This window comes from Xiphophorus maculatus, chromosome 7 (assembly GCF_002775205.1).
Source record: "Xiphophorus maculatus strain JP 163 A chromosome 7, X_maculatus-5.0-male, whole genome shotgun sequence".
Taxonomy (NCBI): domain Eukaryota; kingdom Metazoa; phylum Chordata; class Actinopteri; order Cyprinodontiformes; family Poeciliidae; genus Xiphophorus; species Xiphophorus maculatus.
The window spans coordinates 23,139,986-23,165,134 of NC_036449.1; the positions used below are offsets into that span (position 1 = coordinate 23,139,986).

The 25,149-nt window shown below is 36.1% G+C and overlaps 2 protein-coding genes across 2 annotated transcripts; both read left to right on the forward strand.

Annotated features, from left to right (window-relative positions):
• The first annotated feature begins 678 nt into the window (after positions 1-678).
• Positions 679-10,190, forward strand: LOC102235596 (histamine N-methyltransferase-like). The gene is made up of 7 exons (XM_005810050.2): positions 679-751; positions 1,566-1,711; positions 3,397-3,449; positions 5,275-5,382; positions 7,422-7,552; positions 7,728-7,821; positions 8,869-10,190. Exons 2-7 carry the CDS (start codon positions 1,575-1,577, stop codon positions 9,228-9,230), a joined length of 885 nt encoding a protein of 294 aa, XP_005810107.1. The 5' UTR covers positions 679-751; positions 1,566-1,574; the 3' UTR covers positions 9,231-10,190.
• Positions 10,191-12,208: 2,018 nt separating this feature from the next.
• LOC102234300 (histamine N-methyltransferase-like) lies at positions 12,209-15,223 on the forward strand. Its single transcript, XM_014472908.2, has 7 exons — positions 12,209-12,302; positions 12,383-12,522; positions 12,731-12,783; positions 13,400-13,507; positions 13,714-13,835; positions 14,450-14,543; positions 14,781-15,223. Exons 2-7 carry the CDS (start codon positions 12,392-12,394, stop codon positions 15,104-15,106), a joined length of 834 nt encoding a protein of 277 aa, XP_014328394.1. The 5' UTR covers positions 12,209-12,302; positions 12,383-12,391; the 3' UTR covers positions 15,107-15,223.
• Positions 15,224-25,149: the final 9,926 nt, after the last annotated feature.

The following is a 25,149-nucleotide window of genomic DNA, read 5'->3' on the forward strand; positions in this document are numbered from 1 at the left end:
ACTGTTGACATTTTTCAGGTAGCGCAGTGTGGCGGAATTACGGTACTGCAAATTTGGCTGGCTTGTCACTGTTGCATTGAGAGGTTTAAACGCTAAATTATTCAGTTATTGAACATGTCAACAAGTTAATCTTTATTTTTTTTAAAATTAAATATATTGTGATTATTTGTGACATTTATCCATAGGTTTCTCTATAGAGTTATAGACAGAAATCAACATTTTTTAAATGCTGTAGTTTGTATTTTTATCGATAGATCTTTTGCATTCAAGTCTTGAAAATTTATTAGATGCCATTCTATTGACTTCACTGTAAACAATTTCAATTTTTAATGTATATTTTGAAAATATTTTAACAAACTTTATGTACAAAAATATTAATACCACTAAATCCCACCACAGACAATTTAAAACTCCAAATCAGGCTGAAGTTCTGCTCAAGAGCCCATTAGACCTTGGACCCCCTGTGAACATGACATTTTCCTCTGTTTTGACCAAATCTATTACAATGATATCTAAGGCAGTAAAGTCAGATTAGATTAGAAAGTCAGGTCTTTCATATTCTTAAAATAAACGCTTATCTCAAAGGAAAACGTACAAGTTACAGCACCCAGGCCTCGGGAAGACAGATTTCCTTTGACGGATTTCCTCCGCCACCTTTCGCCCTCCCTAAAGGGAAGAAGCTGTGACACATGTGGGAGGGTTCAGTCCAGCCTTCCACCTTCCCCGGACGCTGTTCTGCCGGAAGACTGTAGTAAGTGATCATCGTCACGATTTGCTTTTCGCGCTCATGACGGAAATCTTAGCGAACGATGAAACTTGCTCTTTGACGTTCACTGACTGGAGGACGGACGTGTTTTGTTCGTTTTCTGACCAGCTGCACATAATTATGTCGAGGGGACATGACAGCGTCTGTCTGCATGTCTGCCTGCGTGCAGCTCTGTGTTTCCGCGGCCGCTTAAGTCATTTTTTGTCAATAAACGGGCAGCTCTGTCGTAATAAAACAGGGAAGAGAAAAAGCGAGATAGATTTCCAGATTTAGCGTTTCAATAAAAGAGAAATACGCTTTGGTGTGTTGACGTGCAACCATACATGACTGTTTTAAAGACAATAATAGCACATCCCATTTGACAAATGTTATCTTATGTTTTTGTGTTTGTACTGTTAGGTGTTTAAGTCAAATTAAAACCTCATACAGAACATAGACTGTATGTTTCCAGTTTTATTTGTAAGGGAAATTTGATATATGCTTTCTTAGTTTACAGAATTTGCAAACTTGACTGTACTTTATTTGGATATTTTTTGTGATGCACATCCCGAGTCAACATCTGATTAAAACACAGTGGCAGCATCATCCTGTGGGAATGGTTTTGTAGTAGGAATCAGGTCAGAGTTAATAGCTAGATAAACTGAACTAAATAGAGGAAGGACGCCTGTTAGAGGCTGCAGAAGTCTTGAGACCTGGTGAAGGGACTATCTTCACTACAGTACATAAAGCATAAAGTTAATTTGATTAAAGTGTATGGCCCAGCCAAACCATAAACCTAAATGAATTGCCTCTTTTCCAGACAGGCATCATGGGATCCCCACTGAAGAGTCTGGTTCATGATGATGATAGGTACCAGAGATCCTTCCACCTTTTTCTGGAGCGATCCTCTGAGCACCAATGCATGCGGGACTTCATCCACAATAAACTACCTGACATTCTGTCCAGGTAAAGCTCCTTTAAAAATGAATTAGCAAATGGACAACTGAAAATATTACGGTCTGTGGCTGCATTTTCTTCAGAATTTTGTAGACATGACCAATGATAAAAAAAACTGTGAATAGGTGAATTTCCTGTGAATAATTTGGAATAATTCCACATAAAAACTGAATTGTGAATATAGTGAAAACTGTAAAGATAAGTACGATACTAATAATCCTAACTTTCGCCATCCTAGCCTGCACCGTCATTGTTTTCTACAAAATATTTGGTAGAGAGAATATTTCTCGACAAGATAATTGTAATTTTGACATGTCTTGACAAAATTATGATTATGTAGAGTTTGTTTGAAAGAGGAAAAAAATATTATTAAAAAGTATTAAAGTATATTGCTTAGCATGAAGGAAACAAAACTTTATTAAATGACTTAGTCATTTTGCAAAACTTGCTTTTGGTTGGTGATTTTCATAGACATTTTTTTTTAAAATTTAAATAGGAACTGACTTTCAAAAACATGCTGTAAATTGTTTCAGCTGTGTTACAATTGGAATATGATCTTCTGGATCAAAAGTTCAAATGAACCTCTCACTTAAGGTTGTGAAAAAGATATTTATTTTCTTGTTGCATAAAGGCTTCATTAATGGTGCCAAAATATAATTTGAAACAATAATGCATTTGTTGAAGAAAAACAGTACAATTCATTGTCACTTGAAGATCAGGATTAAGTTGAGACAAATATGTATCTTGGCTTTTAAAATCCTTTAAGGGTAAACTGTGAAGAACGTGATATGGCATCAGGGTTTTTGATTAACTGGAGTACCATAAAGCAGGAGATGGTCTTGAACTTTAAGCAACTGGTAGGTAAAAGAAACAGAAGTTAGTACTTGACCTAACCAGTGATCTAAAAGTAGGTTATGACTAATTCCACGTTTGAAAGTTAATGCACAGAATATAAAAATATCACCTTGCGCTATAAAACTTGTTGGAAAACAGAATATGTGAATTTCATTGCAATGCATATAATTTGTACATGTCAGTTTGTTGTATGAAAAAGCAAATGTCTTATTAATTAGAGTGCATTAATTCATGTCTGAGGCACTTGACTCATAAAGATACAAAACCTGTGAAAATCAATAATCACAAACTGTGGTGCTTATTGTCACAGAAAACAGTTAACAGTTTCTTTTAACTAAACTTAAGTCCAAAGTCTGTTTCACAGATTAACAATGATTGCCTGACAACTTAAAGGTATGTTTTAACCAGTCAAATAGTATGTGCATGGTTGTGAATTCCCAAAAAGTAAGTGCGTAAATGGTCTCTCTGCTGGCACAGGCTGTGGGAGGTGACTGACATGCTGCAGAGAACCGAACCAAACTCGGCTCTTTTTGACCTTTTTTTCAAGCAGATCCGTCAGGGAGCCGATGGGATGTGACTCGCAAGTTAATTAAAAGGTGTAATAGAGTTAATAAAAATGTACGTTGATTGACAGAACGCGCCACAGCAACATCCAAAGCCTTAGTTCTTGCAGAGGCTTCAGTCGTTAGATCAGAACATCTCACATTCCCGAGTGTCAGGCAGAATTGTCAGTTACAGGCCCAAAAAGATGTGACCCACATTTGGCAGGTTGGAAGCTGTGAATTTCAAGGCTGCTCTGAAGACACTCTACTTTTTCTTTTTTTCTGCTCTCCCCGCAGCATTGGAGATGGAAAGTCCCATCTAAATGTCATTGGAGTTGGAAGCGGAGCTGGTAAGAGCACAAACTATATGGCGCTGACACCGCTGAACTTAGCTTATGTGCAGCGTGACACGGTAAATAGCTGAATGACCTCTGCAGCAGATAGCTAAGGTGAGGGAACGTTGGTGAATCAGTCGGCTGCTGCTGAGCCGATGGGAGAGTTTATTCATGGCTGCTATGAGAAAAAGAAAAGAGTGTGGAGGTTTTTTTGTTGCCATCTGACCATTTTATTTACTGTTAGTTTGTCAAAATGACCTAAACACTATGAAGCTTTACAGCACCAGGTTCTATTACAATACAGTCATTTCTTTTCCTGTGCAAACTGAACACTTGCCCTCAGAGTACTGCTGCCCTTTAACTATGTCAAAGCCAATCCTTTTACTTTACCTGAGCTGTCATTTCTGTATCATAATGGATTCTCTAATGGACTTGAAAATCCATTAAAATGGCTACAAACTTCCCTGCAAGGTATCATTTAACTTAAACAATTCACTGCATCTTCGCATCGGCTCCATGGCTTAAATTTACTCCTCTCATCGTGGCAACTTGTCACCTTCAATAAGAAAGAGAACAAAATGTTCTCCCTTTAGTCAAATGTTACTGACAGAATAATAGTTAAACTACCTGCTCTGGTTTTTAATCCATGTGGACTTTATGAGGTTACTTCACTTTGAATGTAAAATTTTCATCAAAATCCATTGTGACATTAAGTATTTCTTACATAACAGAATAATTGGGACTTTTTAATCTACTTTTTTGTGGTGACATCATAATGTTGTATTTGACTAAGAGCCCAGCATTGGGAATTATAAAGTAATGTCACATTCAGTATAAATGAGTTGTAGCTGCGAGGCAGAACTCCAGAGTGATTTACTAAATGCGCTGGTCCTGTCTACTGTTAGCATTACAAGATGATAAACAGTGCTTTTTTTCACTTCTTTCTATGCAAGCACTAAAATATATAATTCATATTTTTAAATTAAAGCTCTATTAAACACCTAGAAAGAATTTGGGTAGTACATAGTAGAGCAGACAGTCTATATTCAGATGTAAGTTGCCCTTGATGTAGACACCTAGGCTGCAAATTCTGATTTCAGAAATAAAAAGAAAAGTCCAAACAACATTTCTTACCTTCAGTAGATGACATTCTTGGAAAGTAAGTTTATAAATTCAAATTAGTTGGTCACAGAGGTTGAAGCAAACAGACTTAAAACACATACAGTCTATGGGTATGGAATTAAGTTTATCATTCAATTTCATATTTTGCTCCAAATGGACACAAAGCTAAATATAAAAAATATATTTTAAATTGCCTTTGTCTTGTATTCTATGCTGACTGATGTGCATTTCTGCTTCTTTTGAAAGATTAACTTACATTTCTAAGTGTGGTGGTGTTTTTAAAAGTCAACACAAGTGAATATGAGATGTAGCAGCATTCGTTTAACAAAAAGGTTCAGTTGTTTCATTTTTCTATGAAAACTTTGGATCCAAAGCCAGATGTGGATATAAACTAAATGATGTGCAAGACTTGCTACTAAGTGGTGCAACAGAACAAATCTGTTCAAAAAGTTGAAACTTAAACACAGTCACAAATGAGCGGCAAAAACAGAAAGTGGCTCAAATTTACATGTTGGTCAATGTTCCAGTTATTGTGGGTCAAAAGCAATTCTAAACAGCTATATTGGAAATTTAACCTATGATACAATTTTTCTGTGGTTTTCTTTTTGTAACGCAGCATTATAAACACCAAGGGATTTCAGCAAGTTGACATTTATTTTGCCCCTACCTTTTTCTTTTCTTTTTTTGTTTTTAACCGTCTTGCTTTTTTTTTTTTTAGGTGAGATAGACCTAGAGATGCTCAACGAGCTACATAAGAAGCATCCAGGGGTGACAGTAGATAATGAGGTGGTGGAGCCAAGCAGCCAACAGCTACACAACTACAAAGGTACAGTCTTCTTAGGTTCACCCTCTTCTTACAAAATGTATCCATGTTCACATGATTCTAAAAGATGTTTCAATATTTAATTTTCTGGCTGGAAAAGGTATGTTTGTATTTTTAATGCTGAAGCATTGTGTTAAAGCTGCCTTTGACCTTCTTATCAATAAATGAATAATTGCTCCTCTTTTAGAGAAGAGCTGATCATTGAACCACAATGGCCAATCAGCAACCGACAACCCCTCCGTCTGCACTCTGATGCTTAACACAGTTGCAGTTCCAGGCTTCTAGTTTGCTTTACTGTACTTTCAGATATTCATAAGCTTCTTAAAATCAATGGTCATTTAGGTCTGACTTTTGGAGACAGACCTATCTTAGCGAGGAACAAACCAGGCTAGAGTAAGACTTGGCGAGGGAGAACGGATTTTAATGAGCAGAGAATGATGTGTATCGTGTGTGTATGCTTACTGAATTCATGTTCTGGCATGCGTTTACCTCCGTGTCTGTTCTTGCAACTTGATAAAGTTTATATAAAAGAGCCACACCACCAGCCAACCACAGACTGGTCTTTTTCATCCCATATCCATATAAATGCTGCATTCACTATTCCTGAATTTTTCTTAAAAGCATATTTCTTTCTTTTTGACATTACTCCAAAAAGTCAGTGGAACCAGTAAAATGTCACTTGATTCTGTTGTAGTAGAATGACACAGATTTATTATTTCCCGCTGTACAACTTAAAGGTTCATTAATAAATTACATATAGGGATCTTTTGCCTCATGTTTAATAAAAAATAATGATTAAATAAATATGAACGAGATACAAAACAGCCAAGCAGAGAAAGACATGTCTAACCTGAGTTTAATTGTGTTTTGTTTTTACCACCTTTTAGCTTTTTTCAACTGAAAAGAAGACATTTCCAAAATTAACTTGAACTTCACTTTGTAAAACAAGAAGTGCACTTGGCCTAGTTCTTTTTGAATTACTAAAAAAAACATTTTACATCAACATTTAGCAATGGCATGGTTTCTTAAAAAGAGTCCATTTGTAAAATTAAAATAAAATTATTTAGAAACATCTTGTGCAATTAAATTAAATCAAGTTATCAAAAAAATGTCAAAAGAAATGTAAATAGTGAGCATAAACTGCACATCCCTAAACAAATACACAGCTGTAGCACCTTCTAATTACAGTTGTAGTTATACAGAACTATGCAAGTCCCATCAATTATATTGAATCAAATTAACATAAAATCATGTTCAAATGGCCTTGCAGGATTTATTTTGGCACATTTGAATGTTTTAGTTACAGTCTTGGTTTTTTGAGAAGTTACACCTGAGAATATTAATCAAGCCAAGTGTGCAAAAAGGTTCTACAGCATTAAAAAATATAATGAAACACAGTAAAGACAGACATAAAAAAGCAGAGTGGCATTGCAAAGAGCCTGATGCTTCTGCAAGATTCATGAAAAACTAAAATGGAAACTGGTCATAGAGGCTGCTGGGAGACCTGCGTGAACAATGAAGGAGCAGTAGGAATTTTTGGCAATTGCTAGTTATCTTCTGTATGTGACAATAGAAGATCTGTGTGGAGGCATGAACACGGCTGCACTCAAAAGATGTCCACAAAATCTGACTGAGTTTGGGAACTCTTCCATGAAAGTGTGGACAAGTTCCAAGTCAAGATGTGAAATGCTGACAGACTCCCATCAAAGCAGATTGGATGCTGAAGCTGAATAAAAAGGTGCTTCCACAAATCTTCAGCTCAAAGGAGAGTGCAAACAGGAAATTGTACACTGCCTTGAACAGATTGTTTCCTCTTTCTAACCAATTTGTGTGTTCTTCAGATAACACAAGGTGAATTGGAACATTAAAGATGGAACAAGTTTGGAAATGATTTGTCATGGTCTCTTTTTTTTTTACATCAATAAAACCTGACATTTTGGAATGTGTACACTTTTCAGCTCAGTGCATATCGTTTCTATAAAAGGCTAAACCTCCCTACATAAAAAAAACAGTTGTAATATTTGTTAATTATCTGTCTTAAGTTTTAGTGTCGCAGAAACCTGAGTTAAACTACATCAAGTTTACCTGGAACAAGATGACAGCCTCGGAGTTTGAGGAGCACTGGAAACTGAGCAAGACGACCCAGAAGGCAGACTTCATTCACATGATACAGGTTGGTGCTGAAGTATTGCCAGCCCTGGTGCTGTATTTCTGACACATCTAGGTCATATTCATTAGGTGGCACTCGGCAGCAATTAATCCCATTAGAGCATCTGTCTAGCATAGCAATATAATTAGGTGCTCCATGAATGCAGTTACCAGCTCATTATGTGTGGTGAAATCGACAGATGCTGTACTATGTGAAGGATCCCGGTGCTACCATCAGCTTCTTCCAGAGTCTCCTCGATAAGAATGGGAAGCTTCTTATTATTCTTGTGTCTGGTGAGTTGATTGACGTTAATTTAAATTAACAATTGTCCTTGTTATTCCTCGCTGATGTGAAGGAAACTGTTATGCTTCATTTGTTCAAGGGGAAACACAGTTGCAAACTTTTTCACATTTTGTTGTGTCGGAACCAAACATGTCAGTGTATTTTATTAGGGTTTTATGGAGCAGATCAACAAAACGTAAAGTAATGCATAAATATGTACTGGAAGAAAAATGAGAAATATGATTCACCTATTTTACTCTGATGCTCCAAACAACCAGCCTTACGTTTCACTGTCCACCTAAACTTTCTGTCTGTGCAAGGAGAGTATTAATCAGAGAATGAGCAAAGATGACTTGGGGGAGCTTCAAAGATCCATAGCTCAGGTGGGAGTCAACAACTATCTGCCATGGCAGTGATAAAGTGAGAAGAAGCAAGTAACTGTTGAGACAAACCCTGTTTGCAGTTTCCCACATGACAGAGCAAATATTATGACAAATTTGATATTGTCAGAAGAAAGAAAAATCAGTCTTTTGGGCCTTCATGCAAAATGCTGTGTGGCAATATACTGACATAGCACATTGTTGTTATCACACCTACCATTCATGGCAGGAGAGATGGTCAGAGATGAGTGAAGATAGCTGGAGTTAAATCTAGCTTAGTCAGACAAGATGACTTCAGACTGAGGTGGAGGTACAAAAACCTAAGTCCAGTTGAGAATCTATGGCAAATTTGGTTTAATATTGAATTCACAGAGCCTGGACTATTTTAGAAAGAAAAATTGGCAAAAAATTATGTTTTTAGATAAAGCAAAGCTGGCAGGGACATATTCCAAAAGACTCACTTCAGTAATTGCAGCAAACTGTTTATTACAAAGAAGACAGTCTGAATATAAATCCACACAACACTTATTTTTCACTAATAAAAAAATGTTGACAACTGTGCATTATTTCTCAACTGTGCAGTGCTTCCTGTTGGTCTAGAACTTAAGGTACTTGTAAACATTGTCATCATTTGTTACCATGCTGACGCTAGCATTGTTTCTGCTCCACCTGTTCAAGGGGAGAGTGGCTGGGGGAAGCTGTGGCGGAAATACAGGAACGAGCTCTGCAATACAGAAATAAGTCAATGCGTGACCACTGGAGACATCAAAAGCCTCCTGGACTCAAAGGGAGTGCGCTACCAGAGCTTTGACCTGCCATCTCAAATGGATATCACCGAGTGTTTCACGGAGGGAGATGAGAAGGGGGAGCTGCTTCTTGACTTTCTCACCGAAGTGCTGGATTTTAATAAAACGGCGTCACCAGAGCTGAAAGATGGCGTGTTGGAGCTGCTCCGGCATCCGGACTGCAGCATGGAGTCTGAGGGCAGAGTTATCTTTAACAACAACCTTGGTGTCATAGTCATCGATAAACCAAATTAAAAACAGATCATAGCTGGAGTGAAGGTTAAATTAGTTATAGTTGATTAAATATTTTCAAGCACATTGAGTATCTTCAAGCTTTATCCTGTATTAAATTTAGTTTTGTATACATGTTAATGATTTATGAATTCTACAGTCCTCTAACATAGAATAAATGTATATATTCCTGTCAATTTTTATGATTAAATTTATTTTATTATGACATCAAAGATAATTCTTACTCAGTTACAGACATTAGCTTCAGACTTTTATCCGGTCATTACAGCTTTTAATGAGCTGCTCTTGGCAGGCTGCTGCCCAAACCCCATTACACTGCTTCTTTCTCCGGGAGTGTTTTATTCCAACTGTACAAATAAATATAAAATTGGACAATTAGCTTTTCATTGAGAATCAATTTAGATAAGCTTAAAGTAATTGTACATTATGTTTTAAAATGATTGAAAGTATTATTTCTAGTAGGACTTGAACTGGGTAAGTGAAAACACAGTTGCTCCTAGGAGCCTTTTCTTTAGCTGTCGGTTAATTTACTTGCAAAATAATCTGGGTTTGTTGCTAATAGAAAAATTATATTGCAGATTTTAAGCAGCTTTGTTGTAAGCTAATTTTGTATTTCTGAATTCAGATAACCTTTGGAGTCTCAGTGACGAATTTTAACAATCACATAGAACTTTTGTTTTTTTAATACACTTTGGTTTAATTTTTGATTCAACGTCACCATAAATGGTCAATTATTTTGGTGAGTAACCTTTTTTATTTGTACATGGAAGGGAATAAAAGACAAAATGACTTATTTAAGTAGGATGTATAGAGCAATATAAAGATACTGAAGAAATTTTCTTTTGTATTTTGTAAAATTTTCTCTACTTTAATAACTCTAAGAACAAGTTTGTGCTGCTAATGAGTGTTGTGCAAAATCTAGTAGAAAAATCCAAAATAAAAACTACACTTGCCTACTGGGAATATTGCTCCACTTTCTTGTGTATTAAAAATTTAATTTCTCACTTTTATTTCTATTAATCCGTAAAAAACACACAATATTCAGAAAAAGGCAAAACGCTGCAGTATTTTACAGTGCTAAAGTTTTCTTTGAAATAGAAGAAAAGACAGAATCCTTCAAATTACCTGCATTATCTAGTTTTACAATTCTTATCTTAGGAACTCCTTGTACCATAGAAATGTTATTTCAATAATGAGGCCTTGGTGAAGGGGTTCTTGTATATTATATTAACACATTACCACCAGAGTGATACATTTTAAGAAATTTTCTGTCTGTTCTGATATTTGTCTTACAGTTAAGAACACAAAATTCAGTCTCTCAGAAGTTTATCATTTTTACTTCAATCCCACACAGTGAAAGAAAATGTCTTCTCAACATTTAGTACTATAATCTGAAATGCTGAACCTTACTGATGTAAACACCACCAGCCATTCATACTGCGGCTACATTATTTTTCCATTGACTGTTTTTGAGTTTTAACACAAGATGCTCTATTGTGGAATGTGGAATTTGTTTGGATGTTCATGAGTTTTTGATGTAAGATACATAAAATGTGGATTATTTATATAAGCATGAATTTCTTTCCCTCCACATTTACAATGAACTCAATAAATGCTACTATTGAGGATCTTGAGGCAGATGTGTGAACTTCTGGCACCATCTTGAGGGCAACAATAGTTACTGGAGGGAAAATGATGATTTTCCTGTACTTTAAAATTGTCATCCCGATTATTTTAATCCTAAACTGCATAATCACTAAAAACAGAACTAATTTGTGTTTTCTCTTAGGTTAATCTACAGCAGTGTTTCTCAATTCCAGTTCTCAGGCCCCCCTGCCCTGCTTGTTTTAGGTGTTTCCCTTCTGCTACACACCTGGATTGAATCTATGGGTGATCAACAGGTTTCTGCAGCACTTGATGGTCATGCAATCATTTGAATCAGCTGTTCTGGAATAGAGGCACATCTAAAACATGCAGAGCAGGGGGGCCTGATGACTGGAATTGAGAAGCACTGATCTACAGTAACTGTTCTAAGTTCTCACCAGACAAGCATGAAGTAAAATTTGATTTGGAAACCCCACACCTAAGAATCCCCTCAGCATGACTAACATCTCTTTTATTGTCTAAGCCTGTGTAATGCACAAATGAGTAACAAATTAAGCAAACAGATTTTGTCAGACAGACAGCAGTGGCAGTGGAATTACAATTATATAAAATCAAATAAAGAAATAATTAGCCTCAACAGGCAAGCTAAGTTTTTTGCAAAGCACATTTCTGTACAAAGGCAAGTCAAAGAGCTGATTATGATAAAGACATGAAACATCAGACAAATGTTACACTGCAGTGGTTTAATCAAGGGAAGGAACTTGTATGACAAAAACGGAATACAAGTGAAATCAATAATGTTCAATTTGTTATTAGAAGCAAATCAAAGAAATCGGCTTTTGCTTGAAGCATTTGTTCAGTTTTCTGAAAGTTAATTCGTTCACTTTAAAAACTCATGCTGCTTTTTCTGTGTTTGGTTTTGACTCTTGAGATGCAGAGCAGAACCAGAAGACCTGAGTGATTTACAAGGTTGATAACGAAACTTTCCGTGGTGATAAAAAGACATTATGTGGGACCAGACCTTCTAAGTAAGTGGAAAAAACAGCGCCTCCTACTATTATATATTATTACAGTATATAATAGTCACAGAAGTGGGAGCAATTTTTCTGTTGTGATTTTATTTTGTGAAAAGTGTATGACAGTCACACTTTTATGACAGTAAAAACTATTTTCATGGCAATTAAATTATTAGTATTTTAAAAAGTAAATTAGATAACCACGTTTTCTATTGACGATTTCTGACAAGAACCTACAATTACCAAAACATAAAGGACCAAAAATGTTCAGGAGCACATTTCTGTCTAAGCAGAACAGCTGCAGTGACTTTTTTAAAAAAATTTTTAAGAGCCATAGTTCAACAGTTACATAACGCAACAACGAGCCTTCTGGGAGGGGAATCTGTCCTGCAGCGTGAAAGCAGCGCAGCACATTGTGTTCCTCTTCCTACCTCCCAAACAACACAGATTTAAGGTGATTTTTTTATATTATCTAAATGAAAAAATGTAATTAGTCTACAATGTGGATAAAAGTGTTTGGTTCGTGTATTGCAGGGTGAAGTCATGAGTGCAGAAACACACACTTGTTATGAAGGCTGCAATGTCAACATCTTTCAGTTCTACCTGGAAAAGTCCGGCGAGCACGCAGCCATCGTCAAGGGTCTGCAAAATGTCCTGCCTGCAGAATTTCAAAGGTATTACAAGGAATAATCTAATTACTCATTCATGCATTTTTCTCATCTTCAGAGTTAGTCGCGCATGCGCTTTAGAGTGCTTTGGTCTGCAGTGGAACCATAAAAGCAACTTTATAATGTTTGCTGATTTATCTATTTATAGAAAATTGGGCATTGAAGCACTTTCATTTAAAATTCATTATTTTAGCTGGTTTTGTATGTTTTACAGAATTGGAGCTGGTAAAAGCAGTCTGGATGTTCTTGGTGTTGGGAGTGGGGGAGGTATGTGCTAAAACATTTCACATTTAAACTACAAATTAATTATTTATTCAAAAAGATCCCAGTGATTGACAACCTGTGAGGGGCAATGAAGTGAGTGCATGAAAACGAACCACTGATTAACTTCTGACATTCACAGATCAATATTGGCCAAGGGTAGCTACGGTTTCAGAGCAAAGGCTGCACATTTAAAGATATGGATAAGAAGAAAAGCAATATGCATGTTCTTTAGATATTTAACCGGCTTCTGTCAGCAAAATTTACAATTCAGTCATAAAGTAAAACATAAGACTCATTTTAGATTAATAAACGGGAACCTAAGAAAAAAACCTCAAGAAGCCACAATGAAAGATGACCTGTGAAGACACTGTTGCAGTAATCAATGCTACTATAGACAAACAGTAACTTTCTCTAGATCTGGCTTGGACATTAGTACTAATCCTAGCAATGTTCTTCAGGTGATAGAAGGCCAACTTTGTAACTGTGTACATGTCTTTGAAGATTCAAGTCTTTGAAGCAAGAGAGTTGTGCCATTCAAAAAAGAAAATTCATGACTTTGAGCTGAACTGTAACATTTAATTGAAAAAAAAACCCAGTTGCGTTTCATGGTCTGTTCCAGGTGAGGTGGATATTCAGATACTCTCACTTCTGCAGTCGGCCTTCCCTTCTGTTCCCATAACCGCTGACATTGTGGAGGGCAGCTCTGAGCTCACAGCCAACTTCAAAGGTAATGAACTTGGCCTTTCAGAATTTTGTGTTCTGTATTATTAAATATATATATAAAAAACAAAGCATTTAGGAGGTGCACTGATCAGAGTTTTGTGGCTAAATTCCAGTCTCTGGTTTTTGAAAAGCTTCGACATGCTAAGAATGACTCTTAACCCAAGAATCAAGATGTATGTGTTGCTGAAATCTCTTTGTATGTCTTGAAAGCTTTGGCAGCCAAGACTGCTGACCTTAAGAAGATCCAGTTCTCTTGGCACATCATGTCCAGTGAGGACTACGAGAAAGCAAAGGGAGGCATAAAGAAATTTGACTTCATACACATGATCCAGGTAAAGTTGAAGAATGGTTTACCTTTTGTCTTCTATTCCCTGAGCTGTCAATGCATCAAATGTAGTGCAGATATGAATTAAGCTAAACTGTGACTCTTACTAAATAAAGGAATGAATCACTTTTTTGTACTGTCAGTGTTACATTTATAAAAGGAGTTTACATGTTTTCTAATGTACATTGTTTTGCAAAAGTTAAGCAATTTTACATTGTAACCATAAACAGCAATTTATTAATTTAGGATTTTATGTCATAGACCAACAAAAACTACTTCACAAGTGCAAAGTAGAATTGAAAGGATGCAGTTGAGTTCTAGAAAGTATTGCCTCAGGCGAGCTGAAATATAAATGCACACCACATTTTTCAGAATATTAAACATAAGAAATGTAGACAATCGTGTCATTTCCCTTGTACTTCAGAAGTATGCATAATTTTGTTTTTGTCTCCTAAAATTTAAGTAAGGTTGTGATTAAAGAAAACAAACATGATATCTATTTGGTGTACATTTTGTAGTTGAAGTGATTTCTGTTGTTTGAATATAAATGAAAGCAAAAACATAAATAACACTTCCATGTGCAAAAGTCAAGCTATAGGAACAAATACGTTTTCTCAACAGATGATCTACTATGTAAAGAGCCTGGCTGAAAGTATCAAGTTTCACCATGAGCTCCTCAAAAACAATGGCAGGCTCATGATCATTGTTGAAGCAGGTAAGCAGACTTGGACTGACTGGTTTGCCACCATTTAAATGTACAAGATTTCTGTTATTACTCTGCTTATTCAGTATTCTTTAACAGTAATCTTACACAATGAAAGTAAGTTCTGACTGAAAAGCAAAACTTTAAACCAAGTTTGTCTTGTTACTTGTTATGGAAGAGAAAATTGCATGTCTTTCTTTATCAGCTTGGATCATTCAACATTTGCTTTTTGTTTTCTCTACAATCCAGCCAACAGTGGTTGGGACATCCTGTGGAAGACTTACAAGAAGGAGCTGTGTGTTGGAAGCATCACCGAGTACCGTTCATCTGGAGAGATCATTTTCTGCCTCAAGGACCAAAGCCTTACATTCGAGGAACATCCGGTTCCCAACAGCTTTGACATCACAGAATGCTTTGACCGGAGCAGCGTAACTGGAGAACGTCTGCTGAGCTTCATGACAGGAACAGAGCACTTCTATGAGTCCTTCAGCCCAGAGGTCAGAGCAGGCATCCTGGACATCCTCAGAAACAAGTGCAGCACTGAAAAAGACGGCAGGTCTTCAACAGCAACCTAACCTGCATTTTTGTTCATGCTTAAGTTTCCTGACAAATATGCTCTTCTGTGCATTTTATGTCTTTTTGTTCAGCATGTTTGCCTTTTAGAACCAATAAACTCTAAATGGGTAAATTCAGCTTCTGTTCTCGTTTTAAAAGGAACGCTCGCTTTTAAGAATCAATTATGCTCAAATTCTAAATTAGTTTGTTTTTGAAATGTTTGATCAGCAAGGGAACAGTTAATGTCGTGAGGAAGATGTGTATTTAAGTGTAAGCTTTTGAATAAAACTATTGTAATCAGCAGTGCAATAAAAATAAGAAGTTTCCTTAATGTTGCAGAGGCAACTTCTACAATGAGCCAACAGGCAATTATTGCCTAACTCTCTTGGATCTACAATCACTGCAGTCTGGAAGATTGCAGTGAGTCTTTTGTTGTTAAAAGACTCAAACAACAAAATACTCACTATCTGGTGAAAAAAAGTGGAGTATTTAGTAGCAAAATGGCCAGATGTATCCTTAAGGAGTAAATGATTAAAACTGGTAGTAAAATGAGGGAAATGAATTTGCATTCCATTGATTTCATTCCTAAAAGCATGACGTTTCCTCACACAGTGTTGGATGTAAAGGTCATTACTGGTTTGTAAATTTGTGGATTTGCTAACATTAAAGGTATGTATGTTGTTTCCTCAACTCTTGATGTTTATAAGTAAAAATATACAGACATAGTGAAGACATAGTGAGAAATTTTTTTTTCTCTTTTTTCTTTTTTCAGGGTCTGCGATGTCTCGCATGTCTTGATTCAGTCTTTGTTACTCTGATACCTTTAATAAACACTACAATCAGTGCCTTCCGAAGTCATCCTGAGTGTTTTATGAATCCAGCTGGACAAACGGCATCATGAAGACTAAAGAACACAGCAGGTAGGGAAAGTACTGTGAAGTTGAAAACAGGGTTAAGTTCTAAAATAATATTCCAAGCTTTGAATATCTCATAAAGCAGAAAAAGGATAGCAAGGTAACCGAGGGAGGCGTTAAGCAGAGAAGCCACATCATGATATTTCTAAAGGAGCTGTGGAAAGTCACAGCTCAGAGAGAAAATTCTGCCAACAAGACAGCTATCAGCTGTGCAGTCCACAAATCTGACATCTGAGGAAGATTGGCAAGAAAAAAGTAATTATTGAAAAAGATCCATAAGAAGCTCTGTTTGCACTTTGCCCAAAGCAAATATTACAAAATGATTCCAGTTTCTAAAGTTGAATGACTTAGCATTCAGTAGGTGAAAGCAAAGTGTAAAGAAAAAAATATTGCTATAGCTGTATTAGGGCAACATGAAAGGCTTTTGTCAGCATAACTTAACACATTAACTATTTGCAGCACCTGTGTCCTACAACTACTTTCAGTAATGTAACTCCAGATGTAAAATGTTTTCCTCTTATGGTCGCATTTTGATTTTGTGATGCATGTAGAAAAGACCAGGAACAATTTCTGAGCAAGCTGCTTCAATACTCTGTCCTGGATGTTCTCTATGGCAAAATGGGAGTGGCCATTTGGAAACATGTTTGTGTAAAGGGTTATATTTGTATAAATCTCGGCATGAAAAGTCAAAATGAACGAATGGCAAGCCAGGACAAGTTTATTTGTCAAGCGCTGTTTGCACAAAAAATGCCAAAAACTACATTACACTTGCACAATTGGTTTACGTTCATAATATTAAAGGTTCCATGTTAATACCATTATGGAATGTTTAGCGAGTGCTACAAAGGTGTTTGGGGTTTAAAACACGTTTTCTGAGCTTAAGATGCAACAGATCTGCAGTCATAGGTATTTTATAACCCTAAGATGTTGTGGAACTTTACTGCAAATGCTGAATATGGAAATGCCTATGGCAAGATTATTCTATCCCGATTTTCTGCAGAGATTATCCTGCCATCTTCTAAATTCAAAGTGTAAATAACATTTGAATGAGCCTACGGGGCCATGGAGCATAAAATTGTGTATGTGCAAACTGAAAATGTTTTTTTTTTTTTAAATACCTATTGCTTTTTCTTTTCTTTGTTTATGCTGCCGATATTTTGAAATGCATCACTGATATCAAAGCTAAAACAATCATCTTTGAAAATGAACTGGGGGGTTCATCTATTACCCTTGATGCAGTAAACAAAACATTGTTTCCACTTTGTCAGTGATGTCCTCTCTCCTGAGTGCTTTTCTCAGCTGACACTTCAAAGTATCTCTATTTGCAGGAACACATCTCGAGTACAATCTTCAGCACATGCATAAAAGGATTTTTTTCTCCATGAGGATACTAGGATAATGTCTCTAAAATAACAGAGAGGGTCAAGCTCAGATTTTTTTAAAACAGGCAGTAAAATGGAAAACAAGCACAAATACACAGTTACAGAAGCTTTCCCCCCCTTGTGTGATTGGTGTGTGATTCCCCTAAGTAGAAAATACTTCTTCGTGTGTTTTCTTTAAGAAAATGTGCCTGGGGCAAAGGACTTTTTTTTCTCCTTTCGGAAAGCAACCAGTGTTGTACCAGTTTATTGTCATCAAGAACTGGCTCTGCTTTCATATTAAATATAATGAGTTATATAAACCGTGTTTATAGGATTTCAGTTCACAACAACTCTTCATGAAACAAAATCTGTAATAGATTACAGATTACAGATGCATAATAGATTACAGGCATAATAGATTACAGGCATAATAGATTACAGGCATAATAGATTACTGATGCCTTTTTGTTTCATAAAACAAAAAGGCATCAGTATCTGATGCTACACAATGACAACATCAGATACTGTCATTGGGTAGGTTTTGCACATGGCCTTTGCCAGCTTATGTTTTTATTATTATTATTATTATTATTATTATTATTATTATTATTATTTCTCCCCTCCACAGGGTCTTTTGTGGGCGCTAGTGTCCCTTATATGATAGTAGGCTGGCAGGAAAGAGGGAAAGACATGCGGCAAATGTCGCCGGGTCCGGGAATCGAACCCACGGCGGCCGCACCAGAGCACGCCACCAGAGCATGCCCCTTTACCAGCTTATTTAAATGTATTTATTTATCTCCTGTTATTTTTGCTCACACATACTGTAATTCAATGTGACCAAACTCTCAAAAAGCTGCTCTTCACAGCACATTTTCTTGTTTAAGATATGCTTAAAAAGCAAAATGAGCCTGAAATTTGGGAAAAGATTTTGGAGATTTTAGCAAATGTCCTGCTGAAAAATGAACTGCCACTCTAAAAAATAAAATTGACTTGTAGTTTACTTCTACACTATTTATTATTGTCTACTTCTGTCTGGAAGGAGTGCAGTAATCAATGCAAAATTGAACAACAAACTCATCCAATTTAAGGACATAAATATGAATTCAATTCAGACAAATGAATCCAATCATTTGAAGAAAAGTGGGAAGAATCTGTTTCACTTAAACTGCATAGTCAAATTTATTATTAATATTAGTAATATTATTATTACACGATAGCCACCATAATGTTATTATATGAACAATACAATTGGAGAAAGCTACATTGAAAGCCAAACTTGTCCTACTGCCTTTTCTTTTAAAGCCAGCAGATGTCAGTGTGTAGCAAACATTCATGAAACCCTTTGTGTTGTATTACCTCCAGCAGATGGCATTCTGACATTATATTTCGAAATAACAGGTAACAGTGAGAACACCAACCATTATTAAAGATGAAAAAAGTGTAACAAATAATTAGTGTACATACAGCTGGATTTTCAGCAAGCAGAAAAACATGTCTAACACCTTTACTGGCTGCTGTGACTGCAGAAAAAAAAGAACAATAAAACCTCAGGTCTTGTCTCAGGCTATCTGGCAAATGTATTCTGGCTGCCCATTTAGCTCATTAGCTTTAATAGATCAGTAATTGAAATTCATCAGAAATTCTTGTCAGTGCACTCCCCCTTGATGTCAGTGCGCTTTCAACACCTGCTCAGGCTCCATTACCGGGGGTCCTCGCTGGGCTCTCTCATACTACAGAGTGACAGAGCATTAGTCACTGAGATAATCAACCTCAATACACTGTTTCTCGCTAATGCTCTTCAAGAACTATTTAGCTCACGTGCCAATTGGTGTCTTATCACTTTAAAGTTCTCAGCTAAATAAATGGGTGTAGTTTTTTGTGCAGATCACCTTGTTTTCCAGGTGATTGATTACACTTTAACAAACTGAACAGCTGGACATTGTTACATTGTTAGCAGGATATTGTATTCATTTACTTCCTGTCACTTGCTTGTTAGCTGCCTCTGACACGACAGGCCGCACCTCTCAGGAGGATCTAAAACACTTTTCCAGCTTATGAACTTCATCGGTTTCATATAGTACTGGCAATTTGGTGCAAGCAGCCTTAAACATGGAATGTATTAATACTCACAGGGCGCAGCACGCTGGCTGGATGTTGCAGCTGTTAGAAGCAGCTTTTAGTCGTAGCTGTTTAAGTCATTCGGGTGAAAACACATTCATTGAGCATCTGGCTGGTGACGAGAGGTGAACATCTGACCTCTGCATCTCAGACGCTCATCAGTGTTGCCTCACTTACCTGTGGTGGAATGAAGAAGCAGGGAATGTGTCTGACATCTTTAAGTAAATATCATTCAATATTGATCTGCTTAAGTTATTTTTCCACATAAGCTGCTCATCATATGCTTGTGTGCCATACTTTCACCCTGGCTGTGAATACAGTGAATACAGTCACTTAGTTTTCCAATGTTTTACATCTGAAGTTAAAAGCAGTGATGAAATTTGACTTGTATTTGTAATATTAAATAATACAAAGTGGTAATATATAGAATAATTCTCACTTAAAGCAGCCTTATATTATTTCCATCTAAATGGAAATAATTTATGATTTAAATTTTTTAAATCATAGGTGATTTAATTTTTTTAAAAAAAATTAATAAATCAGAGATTATTGAGTGTTTTCAATATTCATTGAGTTTTTTATTTGTGTCATTAATGGCTGAAAATGCTAAGGAAAACAAATCTTAGGTATAACTAGTCCATTGTGTATTAAGTATTGTATGAAGATGTAAAAGCCATACAGTGAGGTTAGTTTGTTCAGCCCAGAATCAAAAAAATTCTGGTTTATTTCTTTAAATCCATTGTTGGGTTTTTCCTGTATGCTCAGTGTTGGATGCTGTAATTCACCCGGCACAGGGACTATCAATCAAAACTAGCTTTTAAAATAGTGGTAGGACAGTGTTTCAACACTTGGATTGCAAATTGTAATCTAGTTTGTTGATTTAGAGAAGAGACACTAGTAGGAGTTTCATCATTCTTCAAAAGATGGAATATTGACTTTTGTAGATGCTCAGATTTCACTAAATTTCTTCTACAGAATAAAATATGAACTGCAAAACTGTAACATTGCTGTATGCTAGTTCATGTCAGAGGGTTTTGTTTATGACTGTAGCTCATACTAAAAAACAAATTTGTTCATTTCCGATAACATTAAACCTTTGCCTGCTAAGTTAAACTAGAGGTAGCTATCTTCAAAACTGGCACTTTGTCCAAGTAATTGGTAAAAAATTAATATAGACTGGCAATATTTAAAGCAGTGTTATAATTTGCAAAGAAATGTTATCTTAATTCAGTTGATTGACAATAACACCTTGTTGCACATTATAAAGTTGTTTCTTTGTTTTTGTAATGATTAATATTGTTACTGTTAAAGGACAAACTGACAACATTTAAAAAATATTATTTTTTTTAGTACCCAGCGTTGTAGAATATTTTACTTATTTTTTAATCTTAACATTAGACATGTGTCATGTTTAGTCATTTTTTGTTAAAAATTTACTGAAACACAAACTCTGGTTAGAGGTATTTTTTAAAAAACACGCCCATCTAGGGACAAGTACTGCGAATTAGCTGTTGCTATTGCACTATGATGTAAACATGGGACTGCTGTCTTGTTCAGTTTGTATATGTCGCTGTATGTCTGTCCCTACCAAATAAACCAATTAAATTAAATTAAATTAGCAATGTCAATGTATAACAAGATTTTAAAAAGTTAGTTTTACTGTACAGATATTGACTGATGATAAGTGATAGTTATTGTTTCTATGGATTAAAGTGTCATAAACATGTTTTTGTGTCAAAGTTCTGGTTGGATCCTCATCTCTCTGACCAAAGCACAGCGTAACGCCGTCCTGTCCCTCCTACACTTGTTGCCATACTCAAGCTTACTAAATGAAAGCTTCTAAACATTTTGCTTATTGCAAAAACAACAACAACAAAAAAAAAGCCAATTATTAGCCAAGCTATTAACCAACAATTTTTCATTTGTAATATTCTAAGTAGTACTATATACAGAGCAGAATAGCAAAAAGTAGAATATTCAGCTCAAAATGCAATTAGAAACTTTTAGATGATTTTGCCAGTGGTTAATATTTTTGTTTAAGTCTGTGAATCACAAGCATAATAATAAAGCATAACAGGTTGCAGACTGTAATTATCCATATGTCACATTAAAACTGATTTTTTTTCCCATTTAAAATAAAAGTAATTAAAACACATTTTCTGTAAATACCATAATATTGCTGACCTGAGGCCTTTTTTTTTTATACCAACATATGTCTAACCATAACCCTACCTTATCACCTTAAATTAACCCCAAACTGGATTGGTCTATCAGACCTATAACTAAGTAGCAAATTAACCATTTCAACCTACTCAACTTATTCTTTAAGGAAAAGCAAAGAAGTTGAATACAAACTGTTTTTTCAGGATTCTCCTCTTACTGTCTTCGTATGAAGAGTCAGACTAGAGACATCCTCTATCAATGTATAACCCTCTCTGAGACCAGAGCAGCACATAAACTGGCCCTAAAATACATCAGACACACTTTAATGGGCAGAGGATGTGGCCGGCACTTGAAATATTGCTCTGATAACCGTCTTGTAAATGGTCTGCCCCCTTCGGTATATTTCATTCCGGAGAATTAGTCCTGTTTAGCAGCTGCTGCTTTATAGCCACTGTCCTCAGCAGGTCTGAGTAAGGCAGAATATGACGATCTAAATGATGATTTTTAGGATTTTTCTTTTCCTAATCTGCCTTGTGAGTTACATCAGTGAGCTGTCAGTACAAAGCAGAATGTAGGTTTCAAATGTAGATTCTTTGATTTAGTATTTGTATTTTCAAGTGGATGAATTCAGCAGCATAATAATAAAATGTGCAAATTTAAATGATTAAATCAATCTTACAGCAATTAACCAGAAATCAGAAAAAGTGTAATTGAGTGAGTCATTGCTAAGTTTTTCTTTGTCACAGTCATTAATCAGGGGATTCGAAGCACCGTAATCTGATCCTCTGTATTCTTCCTGTGGGTGTGAATTTGAGGAGTTACAGATAAGAAAATTCACCATATTTATTCTGCATATCATCTGTATCACTAATTGACCCTCTCTTTTTAAACATTGATCCATTTCAGATGCAGTGGCTTGTAAAAGTATTCATGTCCTTCAAATGTTATTTTTTTCTTTTCAAATTACAAACAAAAATTGTAATTTGAAACAAGTGAAGATGCAATTCTTTACTTCTCCGCCAGCAATACTAACAATATTAGCATCGTTGAAATTGGAAGAAACTGTCAGATTTTAATGAACAAAAATCAAAAGCCTTCTTAACTCTGACACATGAAACAAAATTCAATGCAATGGAGTTGTAAATACAGTCTACCTGTGTAAAGTTTATTCTTGTTAGAAATACTGCTGATCTGTGATGAGCATCAGAGGATGAATAGAGGATATTAACTGACACACAGCATCATAAAGACCAAGGAACACACAGTGATAAAGTTGTGGAGAACTTCAAAGCAGGATTATCACAGAGACACTGTTCAAACTATCATTTCATAATGGAAAGAATGTGGCTCAACTGCAACCTTAACAGCAAATGACCTCCAATGTAAACTGACAAGCTGAGCACTGAGAGTGTTAATTGGCTAAGCAGCCGAGAGACCGGAGCGATCAGAGGGGCTGTTGCGGTGCAGGGTTGAAAACCAATTGCGACCAGGCAGGAGAAGCATCAGCTCGACTCGCCGCAGCTCTACACAGGGAGCGGAGAGGTGTGTAGAGCTGCGGCTTTTCTCTCTCAAAACAATGACAGCAGCGTAGATTCAACAACGGGGTGAAAAGTGTCTCTTTTTGGGGATTTGATAATTCAAAGATTCCCCCTTCAGAATTTCAAATAAGCCAGGGAAAGATTTATTCTTTGGACTGAATTTAGTCACCGATTACCCAGAATATTTATTTTGGATCCAGTTTTACTTCAAATGCAATTCCTCACTTCTCAGCAAAGAAAGGAGTCTAGCGTTTGTCTCCCTTGCGGGATACTGGATGGAAGAAAGGACAGCTTCTATGTCAGATATTCACACAGTGAAACTAACGCTGCGTTCCAGTTGTACTCAGAAAAATTTCCGAATCGGAAAAATCAACTGGAACTCCTGCCAAGGTCAGATTTCCAACTGTGGAAATGGGAGCACCTCCAAGTATCTCCAATCGCAGACTTTGCGTTTCAATATGGCCGCTCCTCGCATCAACAGTAGAAAGACGTGGTGGAAACGTTTGTTTTACAAGAGGCACATGCAAAAGTGTGTCTAAAACCAATGTTGCAAGTAGCGCCTGCAACTCTAAACTGAATAAATTAAAAGTGGAGTTTGTTATATAAATTAAGGTAAAAGTACGTTCACAAGAGCTATTGCAACAATGTTTACGGGGCATTGCCATGTTGAAATTCCTACTTCTTAACTAGAACGCTGTCAGAGCTCTGAGTTCCCACTTTCCAAGTAACTGCAGCACAGTTATGTGTTAAATGTGAAAAAGTGTGAATACTTTTGCAAGGCACTGCCACGTTGCACATTTAGTCCATTTATAAGCAACATGTTTCAGTCTAGACATTTTTTTGTTCTACCACCACCACTGTAAAACTTTCACTGAGAGAAAGTGTTCAAGCAAAAAGAGACTACTTCAGAAGAATTCTTTATGTGCCTGAAAAACTGTGATAACATTTTTGAGTAATAACTTGATATTGACTCTAAGCCATGCTCTTTTAAGCCAATATTTGCTTGAGAGATAAAAAAGAAGTCGCTGTCACTTGTTCACGTAGTCAACCGGGAGAGTTTCTGAGGGCAAGATCCCTCATAATTACACTCGGTGACGTTTACCCCCACCAAACACCTCTCTTATGGTTTAGTGTTTGGGGCCATGCTTGTCATTTTCTGCTGCTGGCATGTGGAGGAAAAAAACTGTCTGCAGTTGGAGTTGTTTGCTTATGAGGTTCTACTTTGATAAGGTGAATGTCACAACATATATTAGAACTTTTCTTAATAAACATGAGCACAAATTGATGTCTTGTTGCATATATCTTAAAGGGCACAAATCAACAGTTTTAGGATTGGTTTTTTTTCTGTTAATTTCTGTTGAATTTAAAAATTCACAATTCATGTCCATATCCAAAGTCTAGAAAAATTAGAAAACACATAAAAGAAGAAACTGAGTATAACACAGCTTTGACATTAGCCAAAAGCAGGTAAACAGTGATAATGTTACTCAGACATGATTATAAAAATGAAATGCCACCAAAGATGAAAGCAGTAAAAGTTGAGTACCCATCTACAGTTTGACTTTGTAGGATAAAGATTTATTTGGCTCAATTAATCCAAAGGAGGACGAAGTCAGGAAAGATGTCTGAGCAGTAGCTTGGAGATTTATCAGACTAGCACACTACGCAGGGATTTAAGAGCGTTCTCTGACAAATCCATTGTGATGAGTGGTGACAAAAATTATGTTGTTCAAGATGTTGCAATCCAAACATATTAGCAATAATTTTGTACTGAAACTCTTAGAAAAAGTGTGTTTATGATAAAACAAACTCTTCTCTAATGTAAGAAACTTTAATCCCATAAACAACACTTAGAGTTGATTTGACTGTTAATTCCACCTGATCTATCTGATGTCGCCATGACATGAACTGTTTTGTCCTCATCTTGTGAAACTGGGCTGTTTTGATCCTTAAGCAAAAAATTCAATTA